Source organism: Erinaceus europaeus, chromosome 10 (genome assembly GCF_950295315.1).
Source record: "Erinaceus europaeus chromosome 10, mEriEur2.1, whole genome shotgun sequence".
In the NCBI taxonomy this organism is placed as follows: domain Eukaryota; kingdom Metazoa; phylum Chordata; class Mammalia; order Eulipotyphla; family Erinaceidae; genus Erinaceus; species Erinaceus europaeus.
The window spans coordinates 85,356,075-85,368,166 of record NC_080171.1 but is presented as its reverse complement, the minus strand read 5'-3'; the positions used below and the strand labels follow the sequence as shown (position 1 = coordinate 85,368,166).

General features: G+C 41.3%; 1 protein-coding gene across 1 annotated transcript in view; it reads right to left on the bottom strand.

The window, feature by feature from the left end:
- The window catches only part of PAPPA (pappalysin 1), a 304,579-nt gene that overhangs the window by 262,270 nt on the left and 30,217 nt on the right, over positions 1-12,092 (bottom strand). The window contains exon 2 of the mRNA XM_007521940.3: positions 2,920-3,985. Within this exon, the coding sequence (XP_007522002.2) occupies positions 2,920-3,985 (1,066 nt within the window). The remainder of the gene's footprint in view (positions 1-2,919; positions 3,986-12,092) is intronic.

Genomic DNA, 12,092 nt, shown 5'->3' with positions numbered 1-12,092 from the left:
TCAGGAGAGCTGATTCAGCCAGAATCCATTAGGAGGTGACACACTGGTTGGGGTGGTCCTCCCAAAGCACATGGATTTCCCAATCGGCAATTACACAGATTCTGGTGTGAGTGGTCATAGCACTGGCACATGGTCACTCACAGATATTTTAGACATGCAGTCTTGTGACTTAGAGGAGACCACTGGAGTCTGCCAGCACTGTCTGCTGATTGTGAGGTTGCTGAGACATGGGGCCCCATGGCCTCTCTACACAGGCATAACTCACACTACAAAGATCAACTAACTTCAATCCTGATCAACATATATTCAACACTTTCCTTCTAAGACTTAGTAAATTCACCCGACCTGTACCTCTGACTTTGAACTTGGCTTTTTATGATTGCTTGTACTCAAAAATATTCTCCTTAGATGGAACACTGAAGTCAACAGACTTGGGCTAGAATTTAAACTCTCTATTAATCAGATGAATGACCCTGAGTTAACCTGCTCATCTCTCTGAATCTTCAATATCTTTCAGCAAAATAAGGATAAGCATGCCTACCCACCTTCTTGGCACTTGGAAGATGCAAGATAAACAAAGGTTGCAAGAATGAATCGACAGACAAATGTACAAATTGGTGAATGGCTTCCAACCAGTCCTGGCACCCAGCTCTCCCCCACAACCACTCTGCCTGGGTTTATAGGTTCTCCCTATGAGTTGAACTCAGTAGAGCACATACTGCACAAACCTCTTAAGATCTATATTTGTTATGCAACAGAATAAATTTCCTGATCCATGACCTTGGCCAAGTTACTCCACTCTCCAAGTTCCTCTACTTCACCATCAGTCAAATGCAAATGCTTGCCCCTGCCTTGTCTTCCTTGACAAATTTTGTCAAAGTCCAAGTGAAAGCCGTGATGAAAGGGCACAGTGATGGCCTGGAAGAAACTGGCCTTACTCTAAGGCTTCTTCACACATGGGCTGCTCATGCCTCTGAACCAAGGTGAGAGTCCAGGGGCCATCTGGTGCCAGCAAGCTGAGCTGATGCACTTTCTGACTTGCTTCCAGGCACGACACTCGCCTGCCTTTGACATAGGTATTCTGTGCATGGGAGGCCTTTGCTCTTTTGAGAGACATAAAGAGAAGAGTCAGCAGAAAAGCTGCAGAGGTTAGCAAATGTGTTAGTGTCATCAGCAAGTCCAGGGTCCTATGAGCTGGACAGAACGAAAAAGTTCAGTATGAATCTGGGAAAAACAGGAAAGTGGACATTGACTGTCTTTCTTACTTGGAACTAATTCCTCCAATGTCCCACATCTAAAATAGATCACCCTTGGGTTCACCTTTGGGTTTTCTTTGGAGTTGCTGCTTGATAGAGTATGACAGAGACTGTGTGAACCAAATGAGAGCTGATCTCTCTTTCTGTCCCTTTCTCAGCAGAATTTGTAAAAAGTTCTATCTGGATGTCCTCCTTTCTCCAAACTTCAAGTATTTTTAAAATGATTTTTTAAAATTTATTTATTTTGGATAGAGACAGTGGGAAATAGAGAGGAAGGAAGAGATAGAGAAGGAAAGAGATAGAGAAGAAAAGAGAGGGGAAGGGAGAGAAAGATGGAGATAGACACCTGAAATACTGTTTCACTGCTTGTGAAGCTTTCTCTCCGTGCAGGTGGTGACCTGAGGCTTGAATCCAGGTCTTTGCACATTTTAGGAAGTCTAAATCAATCCTAGTATCAAAATTATATCTTAGACTTCTCTGAGACAGTCATGTTGAATATCTGAATCTTCCTAACAGTGTTCCCTAAACATAGCACACTACCACTCATTAGACACTTGACCCTTAAACAACACAAGAATTAGAAGTGCCAAATCACCACACTTCAGAAAATCTAGGTGAAAGTACTGAACCCTTCAAAGCTTAAATAGCTTGCTATTAACTAGAAGTCTTACCCATAACATAAAAAGTTAATTAATAAATGTTATATTCACTATGCACTATATTCTTACAATAATGTAATTTAGGAAAAGAAAATATAATCAAGAAATATTAATAGAACATGCTTACAGCACTGTAGCTGTATTTATTGATATCATTCATTTACATCATCTGTTTACAAGAGAATCTGAGCAAAAGTCAACTTGTTCACTGTCTAAGTAGTGGCAAATACACTTACTGAGAGTAAATTACATATTACCTACTATAAATGAGACTGTTTTCTAGGGTCTTTCTCAGTTATCCCTCAGAATAACTCCACAATGCAGGTACTACTTTAATTTCCACCTAACAGATAAGGAAAAAGCTTCTAAGAGTTCATAAAGGGAACAAGTAGTAGAGTTGAAATATGAAGCATATTTTGTGATCTTTAGATGGTCCCAGTTTTACCAACAACAACCAATAGAAATTTCTGAAATAATGGAAGTGTTCCAATTGCTCTGTCCAGTGGTAGTCACTAGTCCTTGTGATTATTAATGTGTAAAATGTGACCAATATAACTCAGGAATGAGACTTTAAATTATATTCAATCTTAAATACTAGTTAGGCACCACCATACTAGACAACACACCTCTAATCCACTCTACAACAGGACATGACAGCTTACTTGTGTCTAGCTTATGTCACCCAATTTAGACAGAATCTTTGAAGACAAGTTTCAGAATTTTACTTAGTAAATAGGTACTCAAGCAATAGTTTCTTAACAAACCAGTCTTGCATATTCTTCCTATTATGAGTTGAATAATAGATTGATCTTAGTCATAAAAAACAAAGCAGTACTGTTGAATGTAAAACATTAATTTCCCAATAAAAAAAATTTAAAAAAAAGCGCAAAATGTATAGACTGAAACATTCCTATTACCCCTAACGGGACCTAAAAGTCTTGCCTAAAAAATTAGAAAGAAAGTTCAGCTCTCAGCCAGGCATTATCTGCCCACTGGGGTCTTACCTGTGTGGAGAGTCAGGATCAAAGCAAGTCTTGGTGACATCAGTGATGTCGGGGTCACAGCACTCTCCACCATCGAAGTTGTACCGCTCATAATTGCAGTCCATGTCACACACTCCATTCTGCTGCTTCTTCATGAAGGCTGGGTGGCGCAGGTGGCGGCAATCCCCTCCATCATGGCCAGTCAGCATGTGATTGCACTCAGGATCACAGTTCTCATCCCCAATCTTGCTAATGTCACAGTTAGCCAGGATAAGGCGGTGGCGCAAGGAGGAGTTGCTCACCTCCAGTACCTCCAGCTCCCAAGATATGTTGTAATGTTTAAAGGCCTCAGCCAGCTGCTGGTGCTGGAAGTCAATCTGCTGGAGGCTCACTGTGGGGTTCTCCCTATTGTCATCGTACAGGTTGACCACTCGGTAGCGCACTACCTTGGGGCGACGAAACCGAGGGAGCTGGTTGTAGCTAGCAATGACCTCTGTGTTGTCACACAAAGTCTGTCCACACAGAGGGGGCTCCAAATTGTTGTCCAACAGGAAGTTGTGGGCACCACTGCTGTATTCCACTTGGGGACTGTTGCCATCCTTCATGGGGGACCAGGTGCTCTTCACATTGTCCCAGTTCTCCTGGAGGAGGAGCTGAGGTAGAGGAGAGTGGAGGCTATGGGTCTCCATGTCCAACAACACTTCCCTCTGAGTCCTGGCCACCTTCCATAAACTGAAGCGCTCAATGTAGCCCCGGAAGTTGTGGTTCAACGCACTGCCCCCCAACATAAGAACTTTACACTTCTGGGTCAGTGGGCTGAAGATGCCACCCACCTGTTCCCCAGAGGTCGCCACCTGGGCACCATTGACATAGAGCTTCATCAGCTTCCCATCATAGGTGGCAGCCAGGTAAACCCACTGGCCTGGGAGGTAGCTACGGTGGGCATTGATGGTGGTCACTTGTCGGGCCCGGTCTGTCTTCAAGGAGAAAAAGTAGCGTGGGTCTCTGTTGCCTTGGTCACTGATGGTGTGAATGCCCACAACCCATCCTCGGTCACGAGAGGTATAAGAACATTTGTCATACAGCCCTATGTACCCCAAAAGAGAAAGATGAATGAATAAAGGATGGAGGAAAAGGGGATTGGTAGGTTATTTCTTTCTAACGACATTTTTATGTGAGGATGTCTCAAACATTAGTTCCCAATGATGCCTCTGAGATCACCCTAAGGGCAAATCAAGAACTTAAAGAACTGGAAGGACAGGTAAGTGAATTGGGGTGGGTGGGTGGGGGGGGGGCTTGCTACAACTTTAGCTCAAACATTTTCATTTTCACTGGTTTTGAACGTGGAATATACCATAGAGGTTCCTTATTGAAGACTAGATTCCTGAGATAAAAGAAATAGTAATAAGTAAAATCTGGGTTTTGTAAAACTACTGGATATAAAAGAGGGCTTCTTATTAAGAGGGAAATTTGAGTGTAGGGCAATGAGGAGGTAAGAGGAGGAATAGAGGAGATGATGCTAAAATAGAAGGGCAAGAGACTGGCATACTTTAACGATGGCTCTTTAGTCACTGTCAGGCCACTCCATCAACTGGGACCCTAGTCTGGGAGTCCTGAGATTCCCAAACAGACATGATGGGCCTAGACCTCTAATAAATCCTTCTCCCCAATATTACGAGTCATCTCTATTAGGAACAAAACAATAGACCCCTTTGTGTGGCCCCATAGGACCTTTCCCTCAACTTGGATCAATAACAGTAGATAATGTTTCATCCTTTGAAGGGAGAATGGACTACATACTCTATGCTCCACCCAAGGAAGATGGGTCCTGAAGTCAGAGCAGCTTGGATGTTCCTACTCATGACCACAGAATGTGAAATCAGATCTTCAGGGATGCAGAGGTCACATAGGCTCTTAAGCTGAATATGGGTCCCAGGTGAGATCAAATCAAGGGGCTTTACAGTCAACAATATTTATATACCTTTCCTATATATGGGAGCTACTCTTTTCCCTGATCCAGCTTTCTGGCCCTTTTTCCAGCCATGATATCATCTTCCCAGACAATAACTTAGATCTACCTGCATATCAGATTTCAGGCTCAGGGAAAAAAATAATAAATAAAAAAAAATAAAAAAATAAAAAAAACTAGTATAGTCACAGGTCCTTTGGAATATAACTAAAATAGGACTACTAGCTATCTACAAAACAGAGACCCCCCCGCCCCAACTCTTCATCTGCACTCTTCCAGCCTTTGGGTTCATGATTAGTCAACAACTTGTTTGGCTTTATATATTAGCTCTCTTTTCAGCCACCAGATTCCAGACCCTACCATGATGCCAACCAGATTTCCCTGGACAAACAAATCCAGCAATGTGTCCTGAAGCTCCAATTCCCCAGAACCCCACCCCACTAGGGAAAGAGAGACAGGCTGGGAGCATGGATCAACCTGTCAATGCCCATGTTCAGTGGGGAAGCAATTACAGAAGCCAGACCTTCCACCTTCTGCATCCCACAATGACCTTTGGTCCATACTCCTAGAGGGTTAAAGAATAGGAAAGCTACCAGGGGAGTGGAGGGGATGGGATAGGGAGTTCTGGTGGTGGGAATTGTGTGGAGTTGTACCCCTCTTATCCTATGGTTTTGTCAATGTTTCCTTTTTACAAATAAAAATTTTAAAAAACCAGAAGATGCTTATTTAAAAAGTATGGTCCTCACTAAAGACACTAAGACTTTGAGTATGCTTCAGTCAGAAACAGTCCTCAAGTGATCAGTGGTGAATAGATTTTGGGAAAATTAAGGGCCATAGGGGACTATAGATCTAGAAAGAGTTCCAGCTATCCTTACATCTACTTCCAAAAAAAGGAAGTAATATCTGAGCTGTAATGTCTGTTTAATATCTGAGCTGTCTCCCCACCACCCAGATCACCATTTCCAACTCCTTCATGAGGTGAGGAAGTTGAGACCCAGAAAATGAGATGCACTTGTAAGGCTATCTAGAATCCCTGACAAATTTCCTGAACTTCAATATTATTTTCTTATCTCCTAAGTTCATGTCATTTATAAAAGAGTAAATGTGTTTCAAAAGTGATAGGTAGATTGGAGGAGGTAGGGGGAGGGGAGAGAGAGAGAGAGAGACAGAGACTAAGATTTGTAGAGATCAAAATTTGAATTTTAAGCAAAAATACACAACAGTCTTCAGTGAGTCAGTATCAAGTTCATAATGAAATAGCATCCTCACCTACTTCCTATTACAGTTCTCTCACTCATTCCAAAGCTAACCTTATCAAAGCAATGACTGCAAAAGCTGAATAAGGACAAGAGATGGCATACTTTAATGATGCCTCTTTAGTCACTATCAGGCCATTCCACCAGCTGGGGCCCTAATCTGAGATTCCCAAACAGACTTGATGGGCCTAGAACTCGAATAAACCTTGTTCTCCATTGTTACCGGTCATTTCTATCAGGAACAACAAAATAGACCCCTCTGTGGGCCCCCATAGGACCTTGCCCTCAACTTAGATCAACAATGGTAGAGAATGTTCCATCCTCTGAAGGGAGGATGGACAACATACTCTATGTTGCACATGAGGAAGATGGGTCCATACTGGGACAGCATGGAATGTTCCTACTCATGACCACAGAATGTGAGCTCAGATCTACAGCAATGCAGAGGTTACACAGGCTCCTAAGCTAATTATTGGCCCCAGATCACATCAAATTGATGGGGTTTACAGTCAACAATATGTATACCCTTTCCCATATTAGGGAGCTACTCTCTTCCTTGATCCAGCTTTCTAGTCCTTTTCCCAGCTATGACATCATCTCCCCAGACAATAACTGGTATCCGCCTGCATATCAGATTTCAGGCTCAGGCAAAACAAACAAACAAACAAAAAACAACAACAAAAACACTAGTATAGCTACAGGGCCTTTGAAATATAACTAAAATATGCCTACTAGCTATCTACAAAATGGAGGAACCCTTAACACTTTATCTGCACTATTCCAGCCTTTAGGTCCATGATTGTCCAACGATTTGTTTGGCTTTGTGTGTTAACTCTCTTTTCAGCCACCAAGTTCGAGATGTTAGCAGTACGCGGTTAGACTTCCCGGGACAGACAACCCCACCAATGTGCCTTGGAGCTCCGCTTCCCCAGAGCCCTTGCCCATTAGGGAAAGAGAAAGACAGGATGGAAGTATGGATCAGCCTGTCAATGTCCATGGTCAGAGGGGAAGCAATTACAGAAGCCAGACCTTCCACCTTCTGCGTCCAATAATGACCTTGGGTCCATAGACCCAGAGGATTAAAGAATAGGAAAGCTATCAGGGGAGGGGTTGGTATATGGAGGTCTGGTGGTGGGAATTGTCCAAAGTTGTACCCCTCTTATCCTATGGTTTTGTCAATGTTTCCTTTTTATGAATAAAAAGAGAGAGAGAGAGAGAAAAAAAAGAAAAAAACCAGGATTTCATGTTTTTAAATCAAATTCTACCACTGCACCACTTTCTAAGCTGAGCTCTCATGCTATTTTTTTTTAATGAGCATCCCCATTTTTAAAATGAAGTTTCTGAGGACTCCTACATAATATTTAATGATAATAAATAAAATTTACTAAGTCCCTGTAGCCGGTTAAGCATTGCACTAAGTAGCCTATGCATATATTAATTAATTTAATTCATCCAATATCCCCCAAATGGTGATACTGAGTATCTTATTTAATAGATGAGAAATAGAAATGAAAAGCTTTGAAGAGATGGGTTAAGGTCAAGTAGCTGGTAAATGGGTCCTAAATCCCTCAAACTTTGGAATCCATAGTCCTTTGCACTAATTCTACAGGCTTCTTCTGCATTAGTACAGACAATAATCTAGGTTGTACCATTGGTCTGGGGGAGAAGGAAGCACAACTTTTAGTTAGCTATTTGGAAAAATTTCATTCCAGATATCTCTAGACTTAATTTGGGAACCCAATATGTGATTGAACTGATTTTCTCTGGCTCTAATTATCTTAATACTCAACAGCCCTATTCCAAAGCCTTTCTGGAATATACCGAGTGTTCTTGGCACAGATAAAGCTGTTGGATGGGGAAGAGGATTTTCTAATTAAGTATGTATTTTCAGTATCAGATAATGCATGGGTCTAGTTGGGAGGAGAAAAAAGAGTGACAGGAGTATGAATAAAAGATGCTCATTTAGAAGGACAGTCACTATTTTCAGCTGGAGAATTGTTGCGGTCACCATAACTTTGTGCATCTGACATCACTGATCATCAAATGAGCATGGAGACCTTCCAATAAAATGAATACTGTTTTCCCTCCATTTTGGGGCACTAGAGTCTTAGGATTTGTATAAATTAGCTGCTGATACTGACATGGACATCAGCTTTGGCTAGGCACACAAGTTCACCTATATCTCTTTCCTCTCACTCCATGTCCAGCAGTCTTTCCGGTATAGAGTCTACTCTCAAAGTCAACCTATTATTTCAGTCCAAGAGAGCTTGATATCATTCAACTGTGTTTTAAGTCTTGACAACACATACAAGAAAGGAGGGAATTGAATAAGACTCCTCTGCTCATGACTGGTCAAGTCTGTTTTTCTATAATTTCAGGTTGCCCAGTGACTAGATCAGAAACCGCATCTTCCCAGAAATTCTCCTTGATAGTTCAAATTCTTATTGCATAAAGAATACCTTTTCTGCCCTCTGAATTCATTTTACTTTTATGAAAGTTGGTATTTACCCTCTGATTTAGGAGTCCTCCCCAATGTGAGGTGATTCATAAGGGTGATAGCTTTGCCTGGTAATTTAACCCAGTACCTTGCACCATGCCATTCCTACCACAGGCATTCAGTATCTAATGGGCATCTAATGGGTGAGAGAGAAAAAATAGAGACTTTGAGGGCCAAAAGAATCAAAAGCACTAACTTGTGTCTTCTTGTGATCATTTGGCTAAATTACAGAGAGAATCTAATGGCAGAGTATGTCCTTGGTAGGATATTAAGAACAAAATCTTTGAATTAAGTTCTGAGTCATCTGCTTTGAATTCTGATGAGACAATTATTATACACCTGACTTAAAATGTAGCCTTTACCTCTTTACCTTTGTTTATCTTTTGTTTTTTCTGCTCTATCTTTTGTGGTACATGCTCAGACCATCACACTCAGACTGAGATTCACCAATATTTTTCTTTACAGAAAGAGAGGACAGAGAGATACCACAATACTGCTTCACCATCCACAGAAGACCAAACACAGCCATCTCTACCTCTACCTCTGTCCCCTACAAAACAAATAAACAAACAACAAAAATCACATACTTCCATGTGATACATGGACTAGAATCTCCTAGACCCACACTTTTGTTTTTTTTAAGATGAGTGGCTTATCAGGTGAATGATCCTCGAGCAAGTCACCTCTGTAACTCTTAATTCCCTCATTTGTATTTCTAAGCACTTAAAAACCATAATAAATATACCACACTTGAAACTCAATGACTATTCATGGGGTATATGCTTAAGAAATTAGAGGGTCTTAGAGTAATATAAAGGATAGAAAGTGAGAACTAACTAAAAACAAAATACAAAAGACCAATAGAGAAAGTCCCCTGAAGACATTCTACTTGATAAAAGCAAGAATAGGTAGGATGAGACTCAGAAAAACATAAGCTGTCCCTAAATTCACTAAGAAACTGCACTTACAAATGCTAAGTGCCCTTGGTTCAGGAAATCAAGACCTCCTCAAAGCTAAAGCTATGACTCCAAGTTTGGAAAGAGATTCTTTATCTGTTGCTGCTCATTATGGAATAGAGTAAGAGCAAAAGTTTCAGAGTTCTCACTCTGGTGACCCCAGTCCCCATTTCACCTCTAAGCTCACCTTCACTTCTGGTTAGTCCACTTATGCCCAACAGAAGAAAAATATTTTTAATGAGAAAATTAATATATGGAATTGGGTATATTGTCTCTCTTTCTCCTGTCTCTCTCTTTCACCTCTGCCCTCTCCCTCCCTTTTCCCTGCAGACTTTTATTTTGCCAGGGGATCGATCCTTCATCCGTAATTTTTTTGTTGTCCTTTTAAAGCTGTTAGCTTGGTTAGCAATATAAGATGTTTACATATTTGTGGGGTGTCCTCAGTTCAGAACCTTCCTGGAGCCTGGAACCTGGGTTCATGCCACCTCTGATTGCAGATGAGCAGAGAAACAAGTCAGATTTTGCCACACAGAAACTAGGACTAAGTAAGGTGGCTTTGCCCCAGGAGGCAGAAAGGAATCCGGGCAAAGAGAGGGTTTTCAGTGGAATCCAGAGGAAACACATTAAGGGAAATGAGAACCTTGAAGCACTAGCTTCAGAAGTTCAGAGGGAAATATTTACCTGGAGTGTTAGTGGCAAAAGGAAAGGAAATTACCATACTTCAGTCAGGATGCAGTGGGGGTTGTGGATGGTGATGACTGGGATTTCCTCTTTCCTTTTCTTTTCCTTTCCTTTCCTTTCCTTTCCTTTCCTTTCCTTTCCTTTCCTTTCCTTTCCTTTCCTTTCCTTTCCTTTCTTTCCTTCCTTCCTTCCTTCCTTCCTTCCTTCCTTCCTTCCTTCCCTCCTTCCTTCCTTCCTTTCTTCCTTTCTTTCTTTCTATAATATTTATTTATTCCTTATTATTGCCCTTGTTGCTTTATTGTTGTAGTTATTATTGTTGTTATTATTGATGTCGTTGTTGGATAAGACAGAGAGAAATCGAGAGAGGAGGGGAAGACAGAGAGGGGGAGAGAAAGATAGATACCTGCAGACCTGCTTCACCGCTTGTGAAGTGACTACTTGCAGGTGGAGAGCTGGAGGCTCGAACTGGAATCCTTACACTGGTCCTTGGGCTTTGCGCCACCTGCGCTTAACCCGCTGCACTACCATCTAACTCCTGATTTCTTTCTTTCTTTCTTTCTTTCTTTCTTTCTTTCTTTCTTTCTTTCTTCCTTCCTTCCTTCCTTCCTTCCTTCCTTCCTTTCCTTCTTTTTTTCTTTCCTTCTTTCTTTCTTTCTTTCTTTCTTCTTTCTTTCTTTCCTTCTTTCTCCTTTCCTTCCTTCCCTCCTTACTTTTCCCCCTTATTTTATCTTATTAGTGATTTACTAATTATTGACAAGATTGTGGTATAAGAGGGGTACAACTCTATACAATTACTAACACCAGAATTCCCTATCTTCACCTCTCAATTAGAAGTTTCCCTATTCCTTATCCTTCTGGGAGTATAGAACAAAGATCTTTATGAGGTGCAGAAGGTGGGTGGTCTGGCTTCTGTAATTGCTTCTCTACTGGACATGGGCATTGACAGGTCAATCCATACCCCCAGCCTGTTTCTATCTTTCCCTAGTGAAGTAGGGCTCTGTGGAGGTGGGATTTGTTCAGGTCTTCTACCCAAGGAAGTCAGGTTGGCATCATGGTAGCATCTGCAAATTGGTGGCTGAAAAGCCTTCGGATATAAAACAGAATAAATTGTTTAATAATCAGAACCTAAAGGTAAAAGTGAGATGAGATTTGGGATCTTCATGTTGGAAAGTGTTAGGAAGTCTATTTTAGGTATATTCCAAGGGGCCCAGGAGTTTACTAATTTCTGACTGAGCCCAACAGGTAACATGCAGATGGTCTAGGTATGTTGTCTGGGAAAATTGGGATTTATTTCTGTATGAAAATAATTTAATTAACAGTAGTCACATTTTAGAGGACTGGAAGGGAGGCTCCTCTGTCTGACCAGCACACAACCAATGATCTCTAGAACTGGAGATCTGGACTCAGCTTTGTAAATGACCTTGCTTGGGGAAAATGACATCATCCTTTATGCTACAGAGCCACTTTCTCTCCTCAGTAAAAGTAGGTGTTTAATTCAGTGATCTGTTAATATTTAAGACCTCTTTTTTTCACTGTTAGAGTAGTCTCTTGGGGAGCCAGGCAGTAGCACAGCTGGTAAAGTGAAGGTGGCATAAAGCTCAAAGACTAGCATAAGGATCTCGGTTTGAGCCTCTGGCTCCCCACCTGCAGAGGAGTCACTTCGCAAGCGGTGAAGCAGGTCTGCAGGTATCTATCTTTCTCTCCTCTTTGTCTTCCCCTCCTCTCTCCATTTCTCTTTGTCCTATCCAACAATAATGATAACTACAATAAACAACAAGGGCAAAACAAAAGGGAATAAATAAATATTAAAAAATAGTCTCTTGAAAGTTAGAAGA